Source organism: Ipomoea nil, unplaced genomic scaffold, assembly GCF_001879475.1.
Source record: "Ipomoea nil cultivar Tokyo-kokei standard unplaced genomic scaffold, Asagao_1.1 scaffold0982, whole genome shotgun sequence".
Taxonomy (NCBI): Eukaryota; Viridiplantae; Streptophyta; class Magnoliopsida; order Solanales; family Convolvulaceae; genus Ipomoea; species Ipomoea nil.
Window position 1 is genome coordinate 448,661 of NW_017617410.1, and position 18,787 is coordinate 467,447.

General features: G+C 40.4%; 1 protein-coding gene across 4 annotated transcripts; it reads left to right on the forward strand.

The window, feature by feature from the left end:
- Window positions 1-630: 630 nt before the first annotated feature.
- Window positions 631-9,087, forward strand: LOC109179986 (DExH-box ATP-dependent RNA helicase DExH12-like). 4 transcript variants are annotated; one of them, XM_019329460.1, is made up of 5 exons: window positions 631-812; window positions 1,515-1,560; window positions 1,662-4,642; window positions 5,185-5,574; window positions 5,678-9,087. In XM_019329460.1, the coding sequence occupies exons 3-5, from the start codon at window positions 1,688-1,690 to the stop codon at window positions 8,855-8,857; spliced, it is 6,525 nt and encodes a 2,174-aa protein (XP_019185005.1). In that variant the 5' UTR covers window positions 631-812; window positions 1,515-1,560; window positions 1,662-1,687; the 3' UTR covers window positions 8,858-9,087. The 4 variants fall into 4 exon arrangements, with proteins under 4 accessions (XP_019185005.1, XP_019185006.1, XP_019185004.1 ...); XM_019329461.1 differs by having other exon boundaries at window positions 1,668-4,642; XM_019329459.1 differs by lacking the exon at window positions 1,515-1,560 and having other exon boundaries at window positions 1,668-4,642.
- Window positions 9,088-18,787: the final 9,700 nt, after the last annotated feature.

The following is an 18,787-nucleotide window of genomic DNA, read 5'->3' on the forward strand; positions in this document are numbered from 1 at the left end:
CTGGGCCTCTCTTAAAGGACAAGAGTGTACGACCACTCACACCAATTGTTATGCTGTGGAACTATGTCCACCTTGCAAGAAGGTGGACACGGTTCTATGCTCATAATTACTGAACTCTATGTTCATAATTATAAAACTCTATGTTCATAATTTTAGAACTTCATATTCACAATTATTGAATTCTATATTCACAATTACAGAACTCTATGTTCATAATTACTGTACTCTATGTTCATAATTATAAAACTCTATGTTCATAATTTTGAACTTCATATTCACAATTATTGAACTCTATATTCACAACTACAGACTCTATGTTCATAATTATAGAACCCTATGTTCATAATTTTTGAACTTTATATTTACAATTATAACAATTTTAAAACCGTGTCTATCTTGCAAGGTAGACACGATATACTTTTTTGACTCACGCCAACCAAGCTGGGTATACCGTTTTGTAATTAGTAAAAGTATAAATATTGAATTTAGTTAATGGAACAAATTTTGTTAGATTTCATCTGTTGAGCAGCCCAGGAGTCCAGCATTCCATCACGGGCCCAATATATTTAACCCGACCCAACAGCCCTTGGCCTCAGGCCTGTCCCCTCTATCTTTCTTCTCCAGTAAGGAACATTAGCCCTAGCTGGCGAAAGAAAATAAGAAAAGAACAGAATGGCGGTTAACGGATAATCCGTCGCTTACATAATACGTGTAGCCCCGCACTGAACAGTCATTTTTCTCCCTTTCTCCCCGCTTTGTGTCGTAACCTGAGAAGATAACTCAGAGCTGCGTTGGAAATCGCGGCGAAACACGTAAGTGCATCTCAAACTAACAACTTTAGGGTTTTACTCATTCTACTTTGATAAGTCGCTAGGTTCAGCTATGCCGCTCATTCGAGTAGATTTGATTGTGTATAACCTAGCACTTCCTGTTTGGTGGTCTGGAAGTTGTTAGTGTTTTCCCTTTTTCGTGATTACTTGAACTACGGGGTACTTTTTGCAATTTGAGAGCTTAGCTTAAACAGTGAGCCGAACTTCGAACTGCTTCTTACTTGAGTCTTCTGCTACTACTATTATCTTTCTACACGGTGCTGATTGGTTCTACGCAAGTTCACAAATTCAGAAATAAAATTTGGAAAAAACTTGCATTCTTTTGAACACTAGAATCAAATCTATGAGTATTACTGTTAAAATTCCTCTTTATCTCTTGTAGTTATAGATCCACCATACCACCAACTGTATTTTCTCCAAATCTATATATTTTCTGTTAAAAATACAGAAGTTACATGTGTTATTGAACATGGATTTTCGGGTAGTACTGCAGTAATGCATAGTTATGATTTTAAAATTCATGTAATATTTTGCTTTTTGTTAATTGTGTGTCTCTGTATATTTATTACTATCAATTATTATTATTAATAATTAATTATTAATTATTATTATTATTACATCATTATTATTATTATTATTATCATAATCATGTTGTCCCTGCATGTTGTGACTCCTATTTTTGAGGATTATGCACCCCATGTCCTTCCATGCCACCTAGCTTACTTTCAGGGTGCTCAGTTGCATAGTATTTGTTAAAAGTTTTTATTTAAACATAAATTCTAGTGTTTTCATACTAAAGTAACTCAAGTAATTTTGTATCTCCTTCTGAAGTTTCAGGTTCTGATTTCAAGTTTAAGATGTCACATTTGGGGGGTGGTGCAGAGGCACACGCACGCTTCAAACAGTATGAGTACAGAGCTAATTCAAGTCTTGTCTTAACTACTGATTCTCGCCCTCGGGATACCCATGAGCCTACTGGTGAGCCAGAGTCTCTTTGGGGCAAAATTGATCCTAAAGGTTTTGGTGATCGTGTTTTCAAGGGCAAACCTGCTGAACTTGAGGAGAAGTTTAAGAAGGCAAAGAAGAAGAAGGAGAGAGAACCACTTTCATCTGAACCCATTCCCTCTAGACAGAGCAAAAGGAGGCGGCTTCAGGAGGAAAGTGTGCTTACAGCCACCGAAGAAGGTGTTTACCAACCAAAAACTAAAGAAACAATGGCTGCATATGAAGTAATGCTCAATATTATCCAGCAGCAACTTGGAGGGCAGCCACTGAATATTGTCAGTGGAGCTGCAGATGAGATTCTAGCTGTTCTAAAAAATGATAACATTAAGAATCCTGAGAAGAAAAAGGAGATAGAGAAGTTGCTGAATCCGATCCCAAACAATGTATTTGATCAGTTGGTTTCCGTTGGCAAGCTCGTTACTGATTATCAAGATGGCAGTGATGCAGTGGTGTCTGCTGCTGCCAATGGTGATGATGCTCTTGATGACGATGTTGGTGTAGCTGTCGAGTTTGAGGAGAATGAGGAGGAGGAGGAGGAAAGTGATCTTGATATGGTGCCGGAAGATGAAGAGGAGGATGATGGATTGGAAGAGAATGGTGCTGGTGCTATGCAGATGGGTGGAGGAATTGATGATGATGAAATGCTGGAAGCTGATGAGGGTATGGCCTTGAATGTTCAGGACATTGATGCTTATTGGCTACAAAGAAAGATCTCTCAAGCTTATGAGCAGCAGATTGACCCGCAGCAAAGCCAGAAGGTTGCTGAAGACGTTCTTAAAATCCTTGCCGAGGGTGATGATCGGGAAGTGGAGAACAAGTTGCTGTTGCATCTTGATTACGAAAGATTTAGTCTCGTTAAATATTTATTGCGGAACAGGCTTAAGGTAGTTTGGTGCACTCGCCTAGCAAGAGCTGAAGACCAAGATATGAAGAAGAAAATTGAGGAAGAGATGATGGAGTTGGGGCCAGATCATACTGCTATTTTGGACCAGTTGCATGCCACCAGGGCCAGTGCAAAAGAGAGACAGAAGAATTTGGAGAAGAGCATCAGAGAAGAGGCCCGCCGGCTGAAAGATGAGACTAGTGGGGATGGTGATAGGGGACGGAGAATGATTTCTGATAGAGATGTTGAGAGTGGTTGGTTGCAGGGGCAGCGACAATTACTTGACCTCGATAACCTTGCATTTCATCAAGGTGGGCTGTTGATGGCAAACAAGAAGTGTGAGCTCCCACTAGGGTCCTATAGAAATCATAAAAAGGGGTATGAAGAAGTTCATGTTCCAGCTTTGAAGCCAAAACCATTGGCTGAAGATGAAAAATTTGTAAAAATATCCTCCATGCCAGAGTGGGCACAACCAGCTTTCAGAGGGATGACCCAGTTGAACAGGGTCCAAAGCAAAGTATATGAGACTGCCCTCTTCACCCCTGAGAATATTTTGTTGTGTGCTCCGACTGGAGCAGGGAAGACAAATGTTGCAATGCTCACTATACTTCAGCAGATTGCATTGAACAGAAATGAGGACGGGTCTTTCAACCATAACAAATACAAGATAGTTTATGTAGCACCAATGAAGGCACTTGTTGCTGAAGTTGTTAACAATTTGAGCAATCGTCTGCAGGAGTATGGTGTCAATGTGAAAGAGCTGAGTGGGGATCAAACATTGACTAGGCAACAAATTGAAGAGACTCAAATTATTGTAACAACACCAGAGAAATGGGATATCATTACCAGAAAGTCAGGCGACCGCACCTATACACAACTTGTAAAGTTGCTTATTATTGATGAAATACATCTCCTACATGACAACAGAGGTCCAGTTCTGGAAAGTATTGTTGCAAGAACAGTGAGGCAAATTGAAACCACGAAAGAGCATATTCGCCTGGTTGGGTTATCAGCTACTCTTCCAAATTATGATGATGTGGCAGTGTTTCTGAGGGTTGATCTGCAGAAGGGACTTTTCCATTTTGATAATAGCTATAGGCCTGTTCCATTGGCTCAACAATATATAGGAGTTACTGTTAAAAAGCCATTGCAAAGATTCCAATTAATGAATGATGTGTGTTATGAGAAGGTAATTGCTGTGGCTGGCAAACATCAGGTTCTTATTTTTGTCCACTCAAGGAAGGAAACAGCTAAAACTGCTCGTGCGATTCGTGATGCTGCTCTTGGTAATGATACTCTCGGTAAATTTCTGAAAGAGGACAGTGCAAGTCGCGAAATTCTCCAATCACATACAGAGCTGGTCAAGAGCAATGATCTCAAAGATCTGTTGCCCTATGGTTTTGCAATTCATCATGCGGGGTTGGTCAGGGCTGACCGCCAGATTGTTGAGGAGCTTTTTGCTGATGGACATGTTCAGGTTTTGGTTTCTACAGCAACTCTAGCTTGGGGTGTAAACTTGCCTGCTCATACAGTGATAATTAAAGGCACCCAGATTTACAATCCTGAGAAGGGAGCTTGGACTGAACTCAGCCCCCTAGATGTCATGCAGATGCTTGGCCGTGCTGGAAGGCCTCAATTTGACACCTATGGGGAGGGCATAATTATAACAGGACACAGTGAACTGCAGTATTATTTGTCTTTAATGAATCAGCAGCTTCCAATTGAGAGCCAATTTATTTCCCAATTGGCTGATCAGTTGAATGCTGAAATTGTCCTTGGTACAGTGCAAAATGCAAAAGAGGCTTGCAAGTGGCTCCTCTACACTTACCTCTGTATTCGCATGGTACGAAATCCCTCTCTTTATGGCTTGGCAGCTGATGCTCTGAAAAATGACATAACATTGGAAGAAAGGCGAGCTGATCTGGTAAGCACAATTTACTGTGTAATTTATCATGTTAGCATCACGTTAATTTGCACGGATGCCACTTAGGTGTTTGTACATCTGGTGGATAATTTGATTTTATAATGTGCGTATTCTTTGGTAATGCCTAGTGGAAACCCTTCTTTTTATCCCGTGTGCCTTTTAGTTACTTCTCTAAGTATTCTAAGCATTAGTGTTATAGTCTTTATGATCTCTTTGCTGAATTACTCTATCAATCCCATTTTACCTTTTCTATTTGAAAGTCCAAAGTAATTATTCTTAGACTAGTTCACTTTGTTTCTTTGATATTTTCTTATTGAGTGTAATACAGGTTTTAATTTAGTTTCTGAATGTGTATATATTTTTTTGTTATTACTAAGTCGATATAAAAAATTGAATCATAAACCACACGTGTCAACCTTTATTAACTGTATGTATACTCGATATATAAATTGGGATTGAGGGAGTATATGTATTATCTTGACCTTAGGACCATGAATGATAATTTTGAAGTCTTATAAGGAGTGGTGTATCTTGTTTGGCAGGTTCATTCAGCAGCTACACTGTTGGACAAAAATAATCTGATCAAGTATGACAGGAAAAGTGGATATTTCCAAGTTACAGACTTGGGTCGCATAGCTAGCTATTATTACATAACTCATGGGACAATATCAACATACAATGAACATTTGAAGCCTACAATGGGTGATATTGAGCTTTGTCGGCTGTTCTCACTTAGTGAGGAATTTAAATATGTTACAGTTAGACAAGATGAGAAGATTGAATTGGCTAAGCTTCTAGAACGTGTTCCCATTCCTGTCAAAGAGAGTATTGAGGAGCCTAGTGCCAAGATTAATGTTTTGCTCCAATCATATATTTCACAACTGAAGCTTGAAGGGTTGTCTTTAACATCAGACATGGTCTTCATAACTCAGGTTCTTTTCTATACATTTCACCTTTGATATACCGTAGATATCCACATACATGTGCTTGTTATTGAATGATCTGGTTGTTCATGTTCAAACTTTCCTTTTGCAGAGTGCTGCACGCCTTATGCGAGCGCTTTTTGAGATTGTTCTGAAAAGAGGTTGGGCCCAGCTAGCTGAAAAGGCTTTGAAGTGGTGCAAAATGATTAGCAAGAGGATGTGGAGTGTTCAGACTCCACTTCGCCAGTTCCATGGGATTCCTAATGAAATCTTAATGAAGTTGGAGAAAAAAGATTTGGCTTGGGAGAGGTATTATGATCTTTCCTCCCAAGAGTTGGGAGAGCTCATCCGTTATCCAAAAATGGGACGAACACTTCACAAGTACATTCATCAATTCCCAAAGCTTAACCTTTCTGCACATGTTCAACCGATCACTCGCTCAGTCTTGAGGGTGGAGCTAACAATAACACCAGATTTTATATGGGACGACAAAGTTCATGGATTTGTAGAGCCTTTCTGGGTTATTGTGGAAGACTGTGATGGGGAGTATATCCTTCATCACGAGTACTTTATGCTGAAGAAGCAATACAGTGATGAGGACCACACTTTGAATTTCACAGTCCAAATTTATGAGCCATTGCCTCCTCAGTATTTCATTCAAGTGGTATCTGATAAGTGGTTAGGATCTCTGACTGTTCTGCCAGTTTCCTTCCGGCATCTTATTTTGCCAGAAAAATATCCTCCTCCAACAGAGCTATTAGACTTGCAACCCCTTCCTGTGACTGCTCTGAGAAATCCTGCATATGAAACCCTTTATCAGGAATTTAAACATTTCAACCCAGTCCAAACTCAGGTCTTTACTGTCTTGTACAACTCTGATGACAATGTATTGGTTGCAGCACCAACGGGTAGTGGGAAGACCATATGTGCAGAATTTGCCATTTTGAGGAATCACCAGAAAGGATCTGACAGTGTCATGCGTGCGGTGTATATAGCTCCAATAGAGGCTCTTGCTAAGGAGCGTTATAGTGATTGGAAGAAGAAATTTGGTCAGGGCCTAGGTATGAGAGTTGTTGAACTCACTGGGGAGACAGCTACTGACCTTAAACTTCTTGAGAAGGGACAAGTTGTCATTAGCACACCTGAGAAATGGGACGCTTTATCTCGTCGTTGGAAACAGCGGAAACATGTACAGCAAGTCAGCCTTTTCATCATTGATGAGCTCCACCTGATTGGTGGTCAGGGTGGTCCAGTCTTGGAAGTGATTGTCTCCAGGATGAGATATATTGCAAGTCAGCTAGACAAAAAGATCCGTATTGTAGCTTTATCAACTTCTCTGGCCAATGCCAAGGATTTGGGAGAATGGATTGGGGCTACCTCTCATGGACTTTTCAACTTCCCCCCGGGTGTCAGGCCTGTGCCCCTTGAAATACACATTCAAGGTGTTGATATTGCCAATTTTGAGGCTAGGATGCAAGCTATGACAAAGCCCACATATACTGCAATTGTCCAGCATGCAAAGAATGGGAAACCTGCTATTGTTTATGTTCCTACAAGAAAGCATGCACGACTTACTGCTGTGGATTTGATGACTTATTCAAGTGTGGACAGTGGAGAGAGACCGATGTTCTTATCACAATCTCCAAATGAGCTGGAGCCTTTTGTTGAAAGCATCAAGGAACCCATGTTGAAAGAAACATTGAAGTATGGGGTAGGTTACTTGCATGAGGGCTTGACTAGCACTGATCAAGATATTGTGAAGACGCTGTTTGAAAATGGATGGATCCAAGTATGTGTCATGAGCAGTTCGATGTGTTGGGGAGTACCCCTGTCCGCACACCTGGTGGTGGTTATGGGAACACAGTACTATGATGGCAGGGAAAACGCTCATACTGATTACCCAGTCACTGATTTGTTGCAGATGATGGGTCATGCCAGTCGACCTCTTTTAGACAACTCAGGAAAGTGTGTCATTCTTTGCCATGCACCACGGAAAGATTACTACAAGAAGTTCTTGTTTGAAGCATTCCCTGTTGAGAGCCATTTGCAACACTATATTCATGATAATTTGAATGCTGAGGTGGTTTCTGGAGTAATTCAAAACAAGCAGGACGCAGTTGATTACCTGACCTGGACTTTCATGTACAGAAGGCTCACTCAGAACCCAAATTACTACAATCTTCAGGGTGTTAGTCACAGGCACCTGTCTGACCACCTTTCAGAGTTGGTGGAGAACACATTAATTGATCTGGAAGCCAGCAAATGTGTTGCTGTTGATGATGACTTCTTACTTTCACCAAATAATCTTGGGATGATAGCATCATATTACTATATTAATTATACAACTATAGAACGATTTAGTTCTTCTTTAACATCCAAAACAAAGCTCAAGGGTTTACTGGAAATTCTGACTTCGGCTTCAGAGTACCAACAGCTTCCAATTCGGCCAGGTGAAGAGGAGTTGATAAGAAGGTTGATTAATCACCAGCGTTTCTCTTTTGAGAACCCAAAGTACTCAGATCCCCATGTCAAGGCTAATGCTCTACTGCAGGCCCACTTTGCTAGGCAGGTGGTAGGTGGAAATCTGGCTTCTGACCAACAAGAGGTGCTTCTTTCTGCTAATAGGCTTCTTCAGGCTCTGGTGGATGTTATTTCTAGTAATGGTTGGCTCAACCTTGCACTCCTTACTATGGAAGTGAGCCAAATGGTGACTCAGGCCATGTGGGAACGTGATTCAATGTTGCTCCAACTCCCACATTTCACTAAAGATTTAGCCAAGAAGTGTCAGGAGAACCCCGGCAAGAATGTTGAGACAGTTTTCGATTTGCTGGAAATGGAAGATGATGAGAGGCGTGAGCTGTTGCAGATGTCTGACTCTCAGTTGATGGACATTGCACGCTTTTGTAACCGCTTTCCTAACATAGACTTGACATATGAAGTTGTAGAGAGTGAGAATGTGAGTGCTGGAGGGGACGACGTGAGTGTGCAGGTAACACTTGAACGGGATCTTGAGGGGAGAACAGAGGTTGGACCAGTTTTTGCACCAAGGTATCCCAAGACGAAAGATGAAGGATGGTGGCTCGTGGTTGGTGATCCCAAAAGCAACCAGCTTCTTGCTATCAAGAGGGTGAGTCTCCAAAGGAAGTCGAGGATCAAACTTGACTTTGCTGCTCCTGCTGAACCTGGTAAGAAGACATACACACTTTATTTCATGTGTGATTCTTACCTGGGATGTGACCAGGAGTATACGTTTACGGTTGATGTGAAAGAGGCAGGGGCTTTTGATGATTGAGATTGAGATTGTGATTGACCAAGAATGAACTAAAACTCTGTTGTTTTGCAACTCTTCCAGTGATAAAAGGAACATTGTATTTGTATATTTATTGCAGTCTCCGTTTCTTTTGTTGTCCTAGACTAGAAACCAGTGGCCTGCCAGTTTCAGGTACTACATACACTCTTTCTTTCTATCAATCTCCTGCACGACTTATTTTGAATGCCAGTTTTACCTCTTTTCTCCTTGAATTCTCGTGTTGATTATTGAACGCATAATGACTTATGTGAGTTCATTGATATCAGGCTGGGAATGAGTGTATTTTGGATGAGTATAGGCAAAAGTGTGATCCTCATCTCAATTCTCAAAGACTCAAACCTCCCAAGTCTTTGCCCAACTTGTGCATATAATGATGATGTTGTCACAACTCACAATACTTTATTCATTGGCTGTGGAATTTATTGCAACTCCTAAATCGCTATGTGACAAATTGCTGACACCAAAATGGTGATTCATTTCAATGCATCACCTATTACAATATTCACAATGTGATAGATACTTGTTCTTCACAATAATCTCAAGAGTAATGCTATATATTTTTTCTTTATTTTTCCTAGCCTCTTACCTTCATAATATGACATCATCTGATTGATTTGATTATTAAACTTCCACCTTTTACTCGTATTCAAATTTTATTGAAGGAAAAAAAGTAATAGATAAAAATCATGAATCTCCGTTATATTAAGCAATCAAAGAATGCCACATTAGGTAGTAGAAAATGTGAGTATAGAATGCGATTACATGTACAATTACTCATTAACTATATTTTTTAATATTAGTGGTGGGGTCAACTGATTCATGAGGACCTCAATATCCGTTTGTTTATATATATATATATATATATATATATATATATATATATATATATATATATATATATCACAAATAAACATATTTAGTTGCATGATCGGCGCATCTTATGATTCTACATGTTTAAATCATTAGAAATTATTTAAATGCCGTAAGTAAGACTTCTATGTTATGTTTATATTCATGTGAATTTCATGCTTGTAGCCTCATTATTTGGTATGTTTCGTTAGTACAAAGGTTATAGATATAAGGGTGAAGTCAAGTGTGTCGATTAGGTATAAGAATTTTTAAGTTTGATCGTGCAACCAACCGAATTCCCTTCCTTTCCCTGACAAACCAAAAACCGTACCTTTGGGAAATCCTTTCTACCACTTCAAGACTTCGTTCTTGATGCCTCCGTTCAATCAATTCCGTGCAAGGTAGCAACCTTATTCCCCAAGTTGCAATTTTAATACCTTTGATCCTATCCCTGTTTAAAGTTGTCCTCAAATTTGAAACCCAAAATCTCATTCTCCTTTCTCTTTTGGAACCAAATCTTCCCAAAACCTAGTATATTTACATATATTTTTCCCTGTAAAATACTTCCCCTATATACTACCATATTAATTCTGACTCTTTATCCTCAAATCGATTTCTAAGCTTCGGGGACGAAGCTTCTTGTGAGGGGGAGGGTGTAACACCCCGTGTTACGACCTTCAAATCAGGATTAATTATGAAATTAATTCCGTTAACAAATAGTTAAAAAGAATTTAAGTTAGTTAGAATTCCCTTGATTAATTAATGTGGTCCACAATGGACCATGGACCCTTATCTCTAATTAAGCCTTTAATCCTGTTAGGAATAAAGAAAGTAGACCTTTTACTGTTCAGATTCTAATTAGGAATCCTAGACCTATATATCTGTTAGGAATAAAGAAAGAGGGCCCATTATTAATCAGATTCTAATTAGGAATCCTAAACCTCTTACCCAGTTAGATTCGTATTAGGGATCCTAACCTATATAAATGGGGGATTATAAGGCATTAGAACCCTATCAACCATATCTCCCTCTCCCCACACGAAATCCCCTCTAGGCCAAGGAATTCCCCATCACCAAGCTTAGGGAAGATCGATTGAGGAAAGACCTTAGGAAGTTGTAAGAAGTTTTAATTAAAACTACCAGGTAACCCATGTCTTACAAAACCTATTTTCCTTGTTATATCTTGATTATTGGCTCCTTTGATGTGTGATTCTGTGATTGAGTCTTGATAGAGCTTTGCCTAGGATTTATATTGTGTTTATTTGATAATCTTGATGATCTTGATGTTGTGATTGATTATATGTGTAATCTTGTATTTTAATTATGTCTAGAGTTTGTCCCTAGGGTTTATATCGTGAATCTCGTTGTGGTGATATCCTTGGTATATTTGGGTGGATTTATGCATGATCGTGTGTTGAGTCTAGCCTAGGATTTATCTTTAGGGCTTTACATATAGATTTCTTGACGTTCTTGAGGTTCCGGATGCTCCTGAACCGTTATATGATTAATGTGAAGTCTTGGCATGTTTAGAAATCGTGTTAGAATGTATGTGGAATGATTCTTGATTTAATTCAGTTAATTGAAGCCGTGGTATTGTCGTTATGTGTTGGAATGTGTTTGGACATGGTTTCGGGTTCCACGAGAGATCCCGAGACCGAAAAATTATCTATATACCAGTAGGGGGTAGGTAGGGGGGATGACCACCCACCACCTACCCGCTGCCCGGCGTGCCCAACTCCAGCGGGCAGCCGGCGGGCAGTGGCCTGCCCGCCAGCCACCCAATGGAATCATGGCTGCCCGCCGGTGTGTGGCTGGCGGGTGGTCCTCCACCCGCCACCCACCCGCTGGAAAGTGGGTACGGGGCATTGTGTTTTCCCCCGTTTGTTGTTTCCCCGTGTTCCGTTGTGTCCCGTCTGTCGTGTATGAGTCTCGTTTGATGTTTTGAGTATCGTTCTATGAATTTATGTGTAGTACGTGTCATGCTGTTATGTCTTGGTTATTATTGATTGTGTGTGTGTGTTGATTGATTGAATGATGATGAGTATCATGGTCATTGCACAATGATCGGTGTGACTGATGATGATGAGATTGTGATTGGTGGAAATGAATTGTTGGCGGTTGGCACAACTAGTGCCCGGTCATTGTACTAAAGGTACAGACCTAGCAGTTACTCTGCTAAAGGCATAAACCCACCTTCGACTAGCTTGCCGTTGAGCATGAGTCAGGTTATAAGTGCTGCGGTGCCATGTCGGGGCTATACGCGCTGACCCCTTGGTATTGGTACTAGAGGTACGGATCATGCGAATGGCACTGCGACGCTATCTTGATATGTTGGTGGTTGGTAGGTGGTTTGTCGGTGGAGGCATGTAGTTGCCCGGAGGAATAAGGGAGGTGATATAAGGGTGGCTTGGAGGTATAGGTTGGAACTGATATAAGGACGGAGGGGAGCCACAAGGTTGGAACTTGGTATAAGGTTGGAAGATGGATTGTGTGGCTTGATGATTTCTTGTTAAATGGTTGTCTTGGATTCCTTGTTGTCTCTATTTTCTATTTATACGCTTATCTGTCTATCATGTCTTGTAACGTGTTCTTAGGACGTATGCTAGTTTTTATGATTACTCTGTAATGTTGTGTCTGTTGTTTTGTCTTGAGTCTTGATCTTGGATTTAAATTAGAGTCTCGTAAGTTATATATGTATTCCAGTTTCAAAATGATTTTCTTATATCTACCTATATTGTACTTAACGCGTTGGAGTGGGTTACCAGCATTATTCGCTGACGGTTTTTCAGGTACAGATTAGTAGCTTGGAGTGTGCTAGTTGGATCCCCCAGAACTAGTCTATATAGTCTTAGATTCAGTTAGTCGGCCTGCGTGCGTTGATTTGTACTCAATTATGAATTTATGGATTTATGTTTGGTTAGTTAGTATAGCCTGTGCATCTAAGTTCTCCAGCTTAGATGTGGAATAGCACCCCGACTACTATGTTTCGTTTATGCTCTGTTTGAGATTTAATAATAGATTCGTCTTTATTTTATAAGCTTTTAAGGCTTTAAAAATTAGGGGTGTAACGGTGTTACATGAAGTGTTATAGTTGTGTTCGAAATGTTCCTTTTTTTTTCTTTCTTTCTTTTTCTTCATTTGATCAATTATATGTGTACAATCATCATCTTTGAGTAGAAGTGAAGGATTTTTGGAGCATTTTGGATACATTCAGAGCCAATGGGAGCCATGGAGAAATTAAGGAGATGGATGCAACACTTCTTTGTGAGCCAAAGAATGTTGTTTGCAACAATCTTGATCATATGGGCAAACCAAGACAAAATCAGAGCAAAAGATCAAAGAGTTGCAATTCTTGCACAGCTCGTCCACTACTTAGTATTTCGATCATATATCTCAACGTAAGAATATCCAAGTTAAGTGATTCTTGCGTCATTGGAAAGTTAACTTGAAGGTATATAACTTCCATGAATACAATCAAAGCCTAATTTTGATATTACAATGGTAAAAAATAATAAGGAATAGATTCTGACGGGGATGCACGAGGCGCACCGTTGCTCTCCCAGGTGGTTTTCTTTATGTTATCCATGAGGTCACTTGCACGCCCACGCCTTAGTTAGTGCACACACACTTTGTCACTTTTTTGAAAGATAAATCGAGATATGTATTAATCAAGCAAAGCCGTTACAAAATCAGGAAGCACACCTTCCCAAACCATAGAGTTAGCCTGCGAACAAACGGCTGCTGCTAATGAATGAGCTAAACAATTAGAAAAATGAGGAACATACGTAATAGAACATGAAATAAAAGTACTCATCAAAACTCTACATGCTGAAACAACTAATCCATCGTAGGAATGATAATCCGATGTAGACGAAGACAGAACCTGACAAAGGTTCGAGCAATCCGACTGCAAGACTACATCCATAACATCCCGGTCACGAAGCCACGAGAGAGCTTCCTTTCATGCAAGAGATTCCTCCATGAATGGACTAAGACAATGCCGAAGTCGGCCGTTCTTGGTCGCGACGAAACCTCCACCTGCATCGAAAAGGATACCGCCGAAGGAGCCCACGCCGGAGTTGGCGTTGTACGCAACATCAAACGCGCACACTGGTGTGACACCTCCAGGCTGCTGCAGCGGTTGTGAAGCCGATGGTACCATACGCCGTAGGTGGGCAGACTGTCGGGCAGCAAGTGAGGCAGAAACAGCTGTCCAAACACGCCGCGACAAATCAAGCTTCGCATCCCAGAGGGCCGAATTACGCTGTGACCATAAACCGTACAAGACTGCCACCATTTTCTCCATATGTGCTGCATCAACCTTGTACATAATCTCCTCCAACCATCCACTAAAGACATCTCCCACCGTACACTACACCAATAACCCAGAAACATTCCATACAAACTTAGAATATTCACAAAAGACTAGAGTATGCATGATAGTCTCATTATGAATTCTACACATAGGGCATGCAAGAGGGACCTCTACCCTCCTACTATATAAATTGGATGTGGTAGGAAGCACATTACTCACAACTCTCCATAAAAACGACCTCCACTTGGGGGGGATCTTCAGCTTCCATATTTTATTCCAAGAGGAAAAACCATTCGGGTGCGGTGGGGCATCACCCATAATGTCGCGGTAAGCATCTTTAACCGTATAGACCCCTCTTGGGTCCCCATACTAATACCACTGCTCCACAAAAGTCGGGCTAATAGGGATAGCCAAAATACGCTCTATATCCCCTATAAAAAACAGTTCATTCAATAATGGTAAATCCCAAGATACTGTACTAGGATCAATTAACCCAGATACCATGAAATCATCCTGAAAGTGTGGCCTGACTGTCTGGATGAAAGGGTTCGAGTCCTTCCACACCGCTGTAGAGGCTCTATCCCCAATCCTGTGTCTGATTTTACGACGAATTAGTTCCTGGGTAGCTAGAATACTCCTCTAACAAAAGCTAGGATTACTACCCACAGTAGCATGCAAAAAATCTGTCGTTGGAAAATACCTGGCCTTGTAGACACGGGAAGCTAAAGATTGGGGATTAGTAAGAAACCTCCAACCCTGCTTTCCCAACATAGCCACATTAAACGCCTTCAAGTCCTTGAATCCCATCCCACCAAACTTCTTTGGGACACTCAGTTTATCCCAGGCCAGCAAAAAGACACTCATAGTGAACGTAGGCATAGCCTGCGCCACCGATTTCAAGAGAATCTCCCTACTTGCCCGTGACAAGAACTTCTTATTCCATGATCCAATTCTTTGCCTGACCTTGTCTTCAATATACGAGAAAATTGCCCTTTTATTTCTTCCAACAAACGCAGGCAATCCAAGATATTTCCCAAAATTCGCTGCCTGCTGAACACCGAAAACTGCCGCCACACCAGGTCCCTGTCAATGCTTGCAGTATTCTTGCTAAAACAAATACTTGACTTATGATAATTAATCACCTGACCAGAAAGCTCCTCATAAGTCTTCAGGCACTGCTTCACCACCCTTGCTTCCTCCACATTGGCTTTAAAGAAATTGAGGCTGTCATATGCAAAAAAGAGATGCGAGAGGGGCGGGGCGCCCCGCGCAACTCTAATGCCAAGGATCGCTCCCCTCTCCTAGGCCCTCTAAAGCAACAGAGATAAACCTTCTGCACAAATAATGAATAAATACGGACACAGGGGGTCCCCCTGGCACAAACCACGAGAAGGGATTACCTGTCCACCACTAGCACCATTTATCATTACATTATAAGACACAGTAGTGACACATTCCATGATCAAATTGACCCAGCTCTCCTCAAAACCTAGGGCTAGAAACATTTTCCTAAGAAAGGACCATTCCATCCTGTCATAGGCCTTTGCCATATCCAATTTCAAAGCTCCCCACCCAACATATCCCAGCTATTTCCTGTTCAAGAAGTGGTCCACCTCTACAGCTACCAAAATATTATCAGTAATAAGCCTGTTCGGGATAAAAGCACTCTGGGTCTCAGAAATTACCTCACCCAATAACGGCTTAATACAATTTGCTATTAGTTTGGCTATGATCTTATATACCACATTACTCAACGCAATTGGCATCAAATCAGCTACAAACTCAGGACACTGCTTCTTAGGGATCAAGACAATATTTGAATCATTCAAGCTAGGAGGGAAGGTCCCCGTATTCAAGCATTCTAATACAAAATCCGTAACATCCCTCCCTACCACATCCCAGAACTGTTGATAGAAACCCGAATTCATTCCATCCGGTCCAGGGGTCTTATCAGGGAACATAGAAAATAAGGCAGTCTTAACCTCCCCCGGCTCGTAAGGGCAGTTCAGTCACACATTCTGTGACTGGGTAACACGCGGGGGGAATTGAGGCGAAAAAATCTGACCCATCAACCACAATAGGATTAGCAGTAAATATCTCCTCATAATAATTCATAATGATAGGTTTTAATGCTTCCCCATCTACCCAATTCCCCACACTATCTTTAATTCGTAAAATAATATTTTTACGCTTGCGAGCAGAAGCATACTTGTGGAAAAAGCGAGTATTCGCATCAGCCCCACGTAGCCAATGCTGTTTCGCCCGCTCCCTCTAAAATGCATCCTCCTGTCTCTCCAGTTTAGCCAACTCCGCTTCCAGACGACGGAACTCCACTAAGGCCTGTGCACCTCACAGTCCTGCCACCTAATTTGCTCCTTTTTTAGACTAGCAATCCGTTCCCCAAACTTATGGAAGCGATCACCACCCCAACTCTGTAACCTGGCCCCACATCTACGCAGCCGATGCATCAAATCTGCATCACCCCCAGCCCAGACTCCCTCCACCACCTCCCTACAACCCTCATCTAGAAGCCATGTCATCTCAAAGCGAAAACTACGTCCCCCACCCTGTTCCCGGTGCCTCAACGCGAAGATATCCAGGAAAAGGGCAGAATGATCCGAAGTCCTCATTAATGCATTATAAATCCTTGCCTCCATTGCCAACATACACCATTCCTCTCCCGCCACCATTCTATCCAACTTCTCCTCCACCCAAGCCGTGGTCCCCTGACCTCTTTCCCATGTAAACTGATAGCCAACCGTGGGTAGTGACATCAGTCTACAGTCCTCCAGCGCCTCCCCAAAACCCCTCAGCAATGACTCAGGATGCCGCACCCGACCCCGTTTCTCATGCTGAAATAGGAGATCGTTAAAGTCACGCAGAACCACCCAAGGTAGAGTTGAGTGAGACTCTAGACTCCTCAAAAAGTCCCACGACGCTCCTCGTCTGCTACGTTCTGGATAGCCATAGAAACCAATCATTCTATAAGGCGCCAGACCAGCTATCCGAACCTCCACATCAATATGGTTTATGGAGTAGCTAATCAGGCTAACAATATGATTCCTCCTCAAAAAAAAAGGGCCAACCCACCGCTCAAACCCACTATCTCGACATAAAAAAGGCCATCAAACCCCAAAATACGAACCCTAGTTATCATTCTACCTTTCCTTTCATATTTTTAGGTTATATTAGGCTTAGATTTAGGTTAATTTCATAATAATTGGAAATTTTGTAATCTAGGATTTGAAGCTTGAATTTCAAGATTGTTAGTTCTCTCATTTTCAATAGCTAAGTTCTCCTTTCTTTAATATCTTTCCTTTGCAATATTTATGTTATTTGTGCTTTTGCTTTGTTTATGTTTAATATGTGTCAATAATTAGTTTATGGACTTAATTTAGAGTTGTATTGTCTATCTAGCTTGATGCTATATTCTTTATTATTGCAAAAAGAAGAATATGTCTAACTTAGGGTTATTGGGTTTATGATGAATTTGTGATTGTATCTTGATAATGGTTGATAGATGTATAACACTCATTAGCATGCTTTCGGAGATTTCTTGGCTACAACAAGAGTTGAGTCAAGATTCTAAGTCACTCCTTGCATAAACTCGATTTCTCTTTATGAAAATAGGAGAAATTGGGGTCTTTGATGCTTTGTGTGCTTGAAGAATTTAGATTTGATGCGCTACAAGAATGAGACAATTCATTTTTCTAATACTTATTTATTGACCACGAGAGTGACTTATAGATTAGGATTCATGTGTGTATCCCCTCAATGCATTGGTTGGTTGATTTTCCCAAATCCTTAGGTTCTATTTTGCATCTAGATGATAATGGTCCCTAACTTGAGTCATATTTATCTTATTTTTTGTTTATCTTTTGTGTATATGTGTTAGCCTTACTTTGTTAGTTATCGTTGCTCACTACTTGTTGTTGATTGATTAGCTTCTTGTTAATTTCCTTGTACTAGTGATTGGTCCTTGTTATCACATATTACGTGGCATAATTTTCAATCCTCTAAGGACGACATTGCACCCGTGCACTCTTTATATTTACATAAAGAATTGGCACCATTGCGATTCCTCCCAATTGTATATATACTATTCATATATTAACAAAATACTACGGAGTATAACAAAATACTATTTTCAATAGATAATTGAATTAAAGAAGTTGTTTAGTTGGATTGTTAATCATTTGAGTGTCGTGCACATTTTATGCCTGAATCTTGTTGAAACTTGAAAGTAGTCGTACTTCTTTTTATGTATTGTTATACATAGATTTGATATTTTAATTGATTTTGTAGGTCCATTTCAAGGATCTTGATGAGAGTGTGAGATGGTTTCATAGAAGTCCTAGAATTTTTTACCATTTGTCTACAGTAGTATAATTTTCTTCTTTTTAAATTTTAACTCAATCATGGCATCCTAGCTAATAAAGCTACATTATGACATTTTTCTAATCTGATTAACGTGTGGTGGATACGTCATTTTACAGGTAATTGATGAATTGTTTTTTAAAAAAGTATTTTCATTTTTAAAATTAGTTTTTTTATAGATAATGGCACGTTAAAAATTAACATTAATAAATAATTTTAAAAGGAGAAAGAAATATTTTCCTTAACTAATTAAAAAGATAGAAAGCCATTAGTCATATATATAATATTTTAAGGATGCCTAACCGATATTTGTTCTGCATGATGCCATGATATGACCTATGGTCAGTGGCGGATCCAGAAATTTTTTTCAG

What these genes read in the sequence shown, in the direction of transcription:
- LOC109179986 (XM_019329460.1), top strand. Translation starts at nt 1,688, where the DNA reads ATGTCACATTTGGGGGGTGGTGCAGAGGCACACGCACGCTTCAAACAG. An exon ending in AAGAAAGGCGAGCTGATCTG is followed by an intron (nt 4,643 to 5,184) that starts GTAAGCACAATT and finishes CTTGTTTGGCAG; the next exon opens with GTTCATTCAGCAGCTACACT. An exon ending in ACATGGTCTTCATAACTCAG is followed by an intron (nt 5,575 to 5,677) that starts GTTCTTTTCTAT and finishes TTCCTTTTGCAG; the next exon opens with AGTGCTGCACGCCTTATGCG.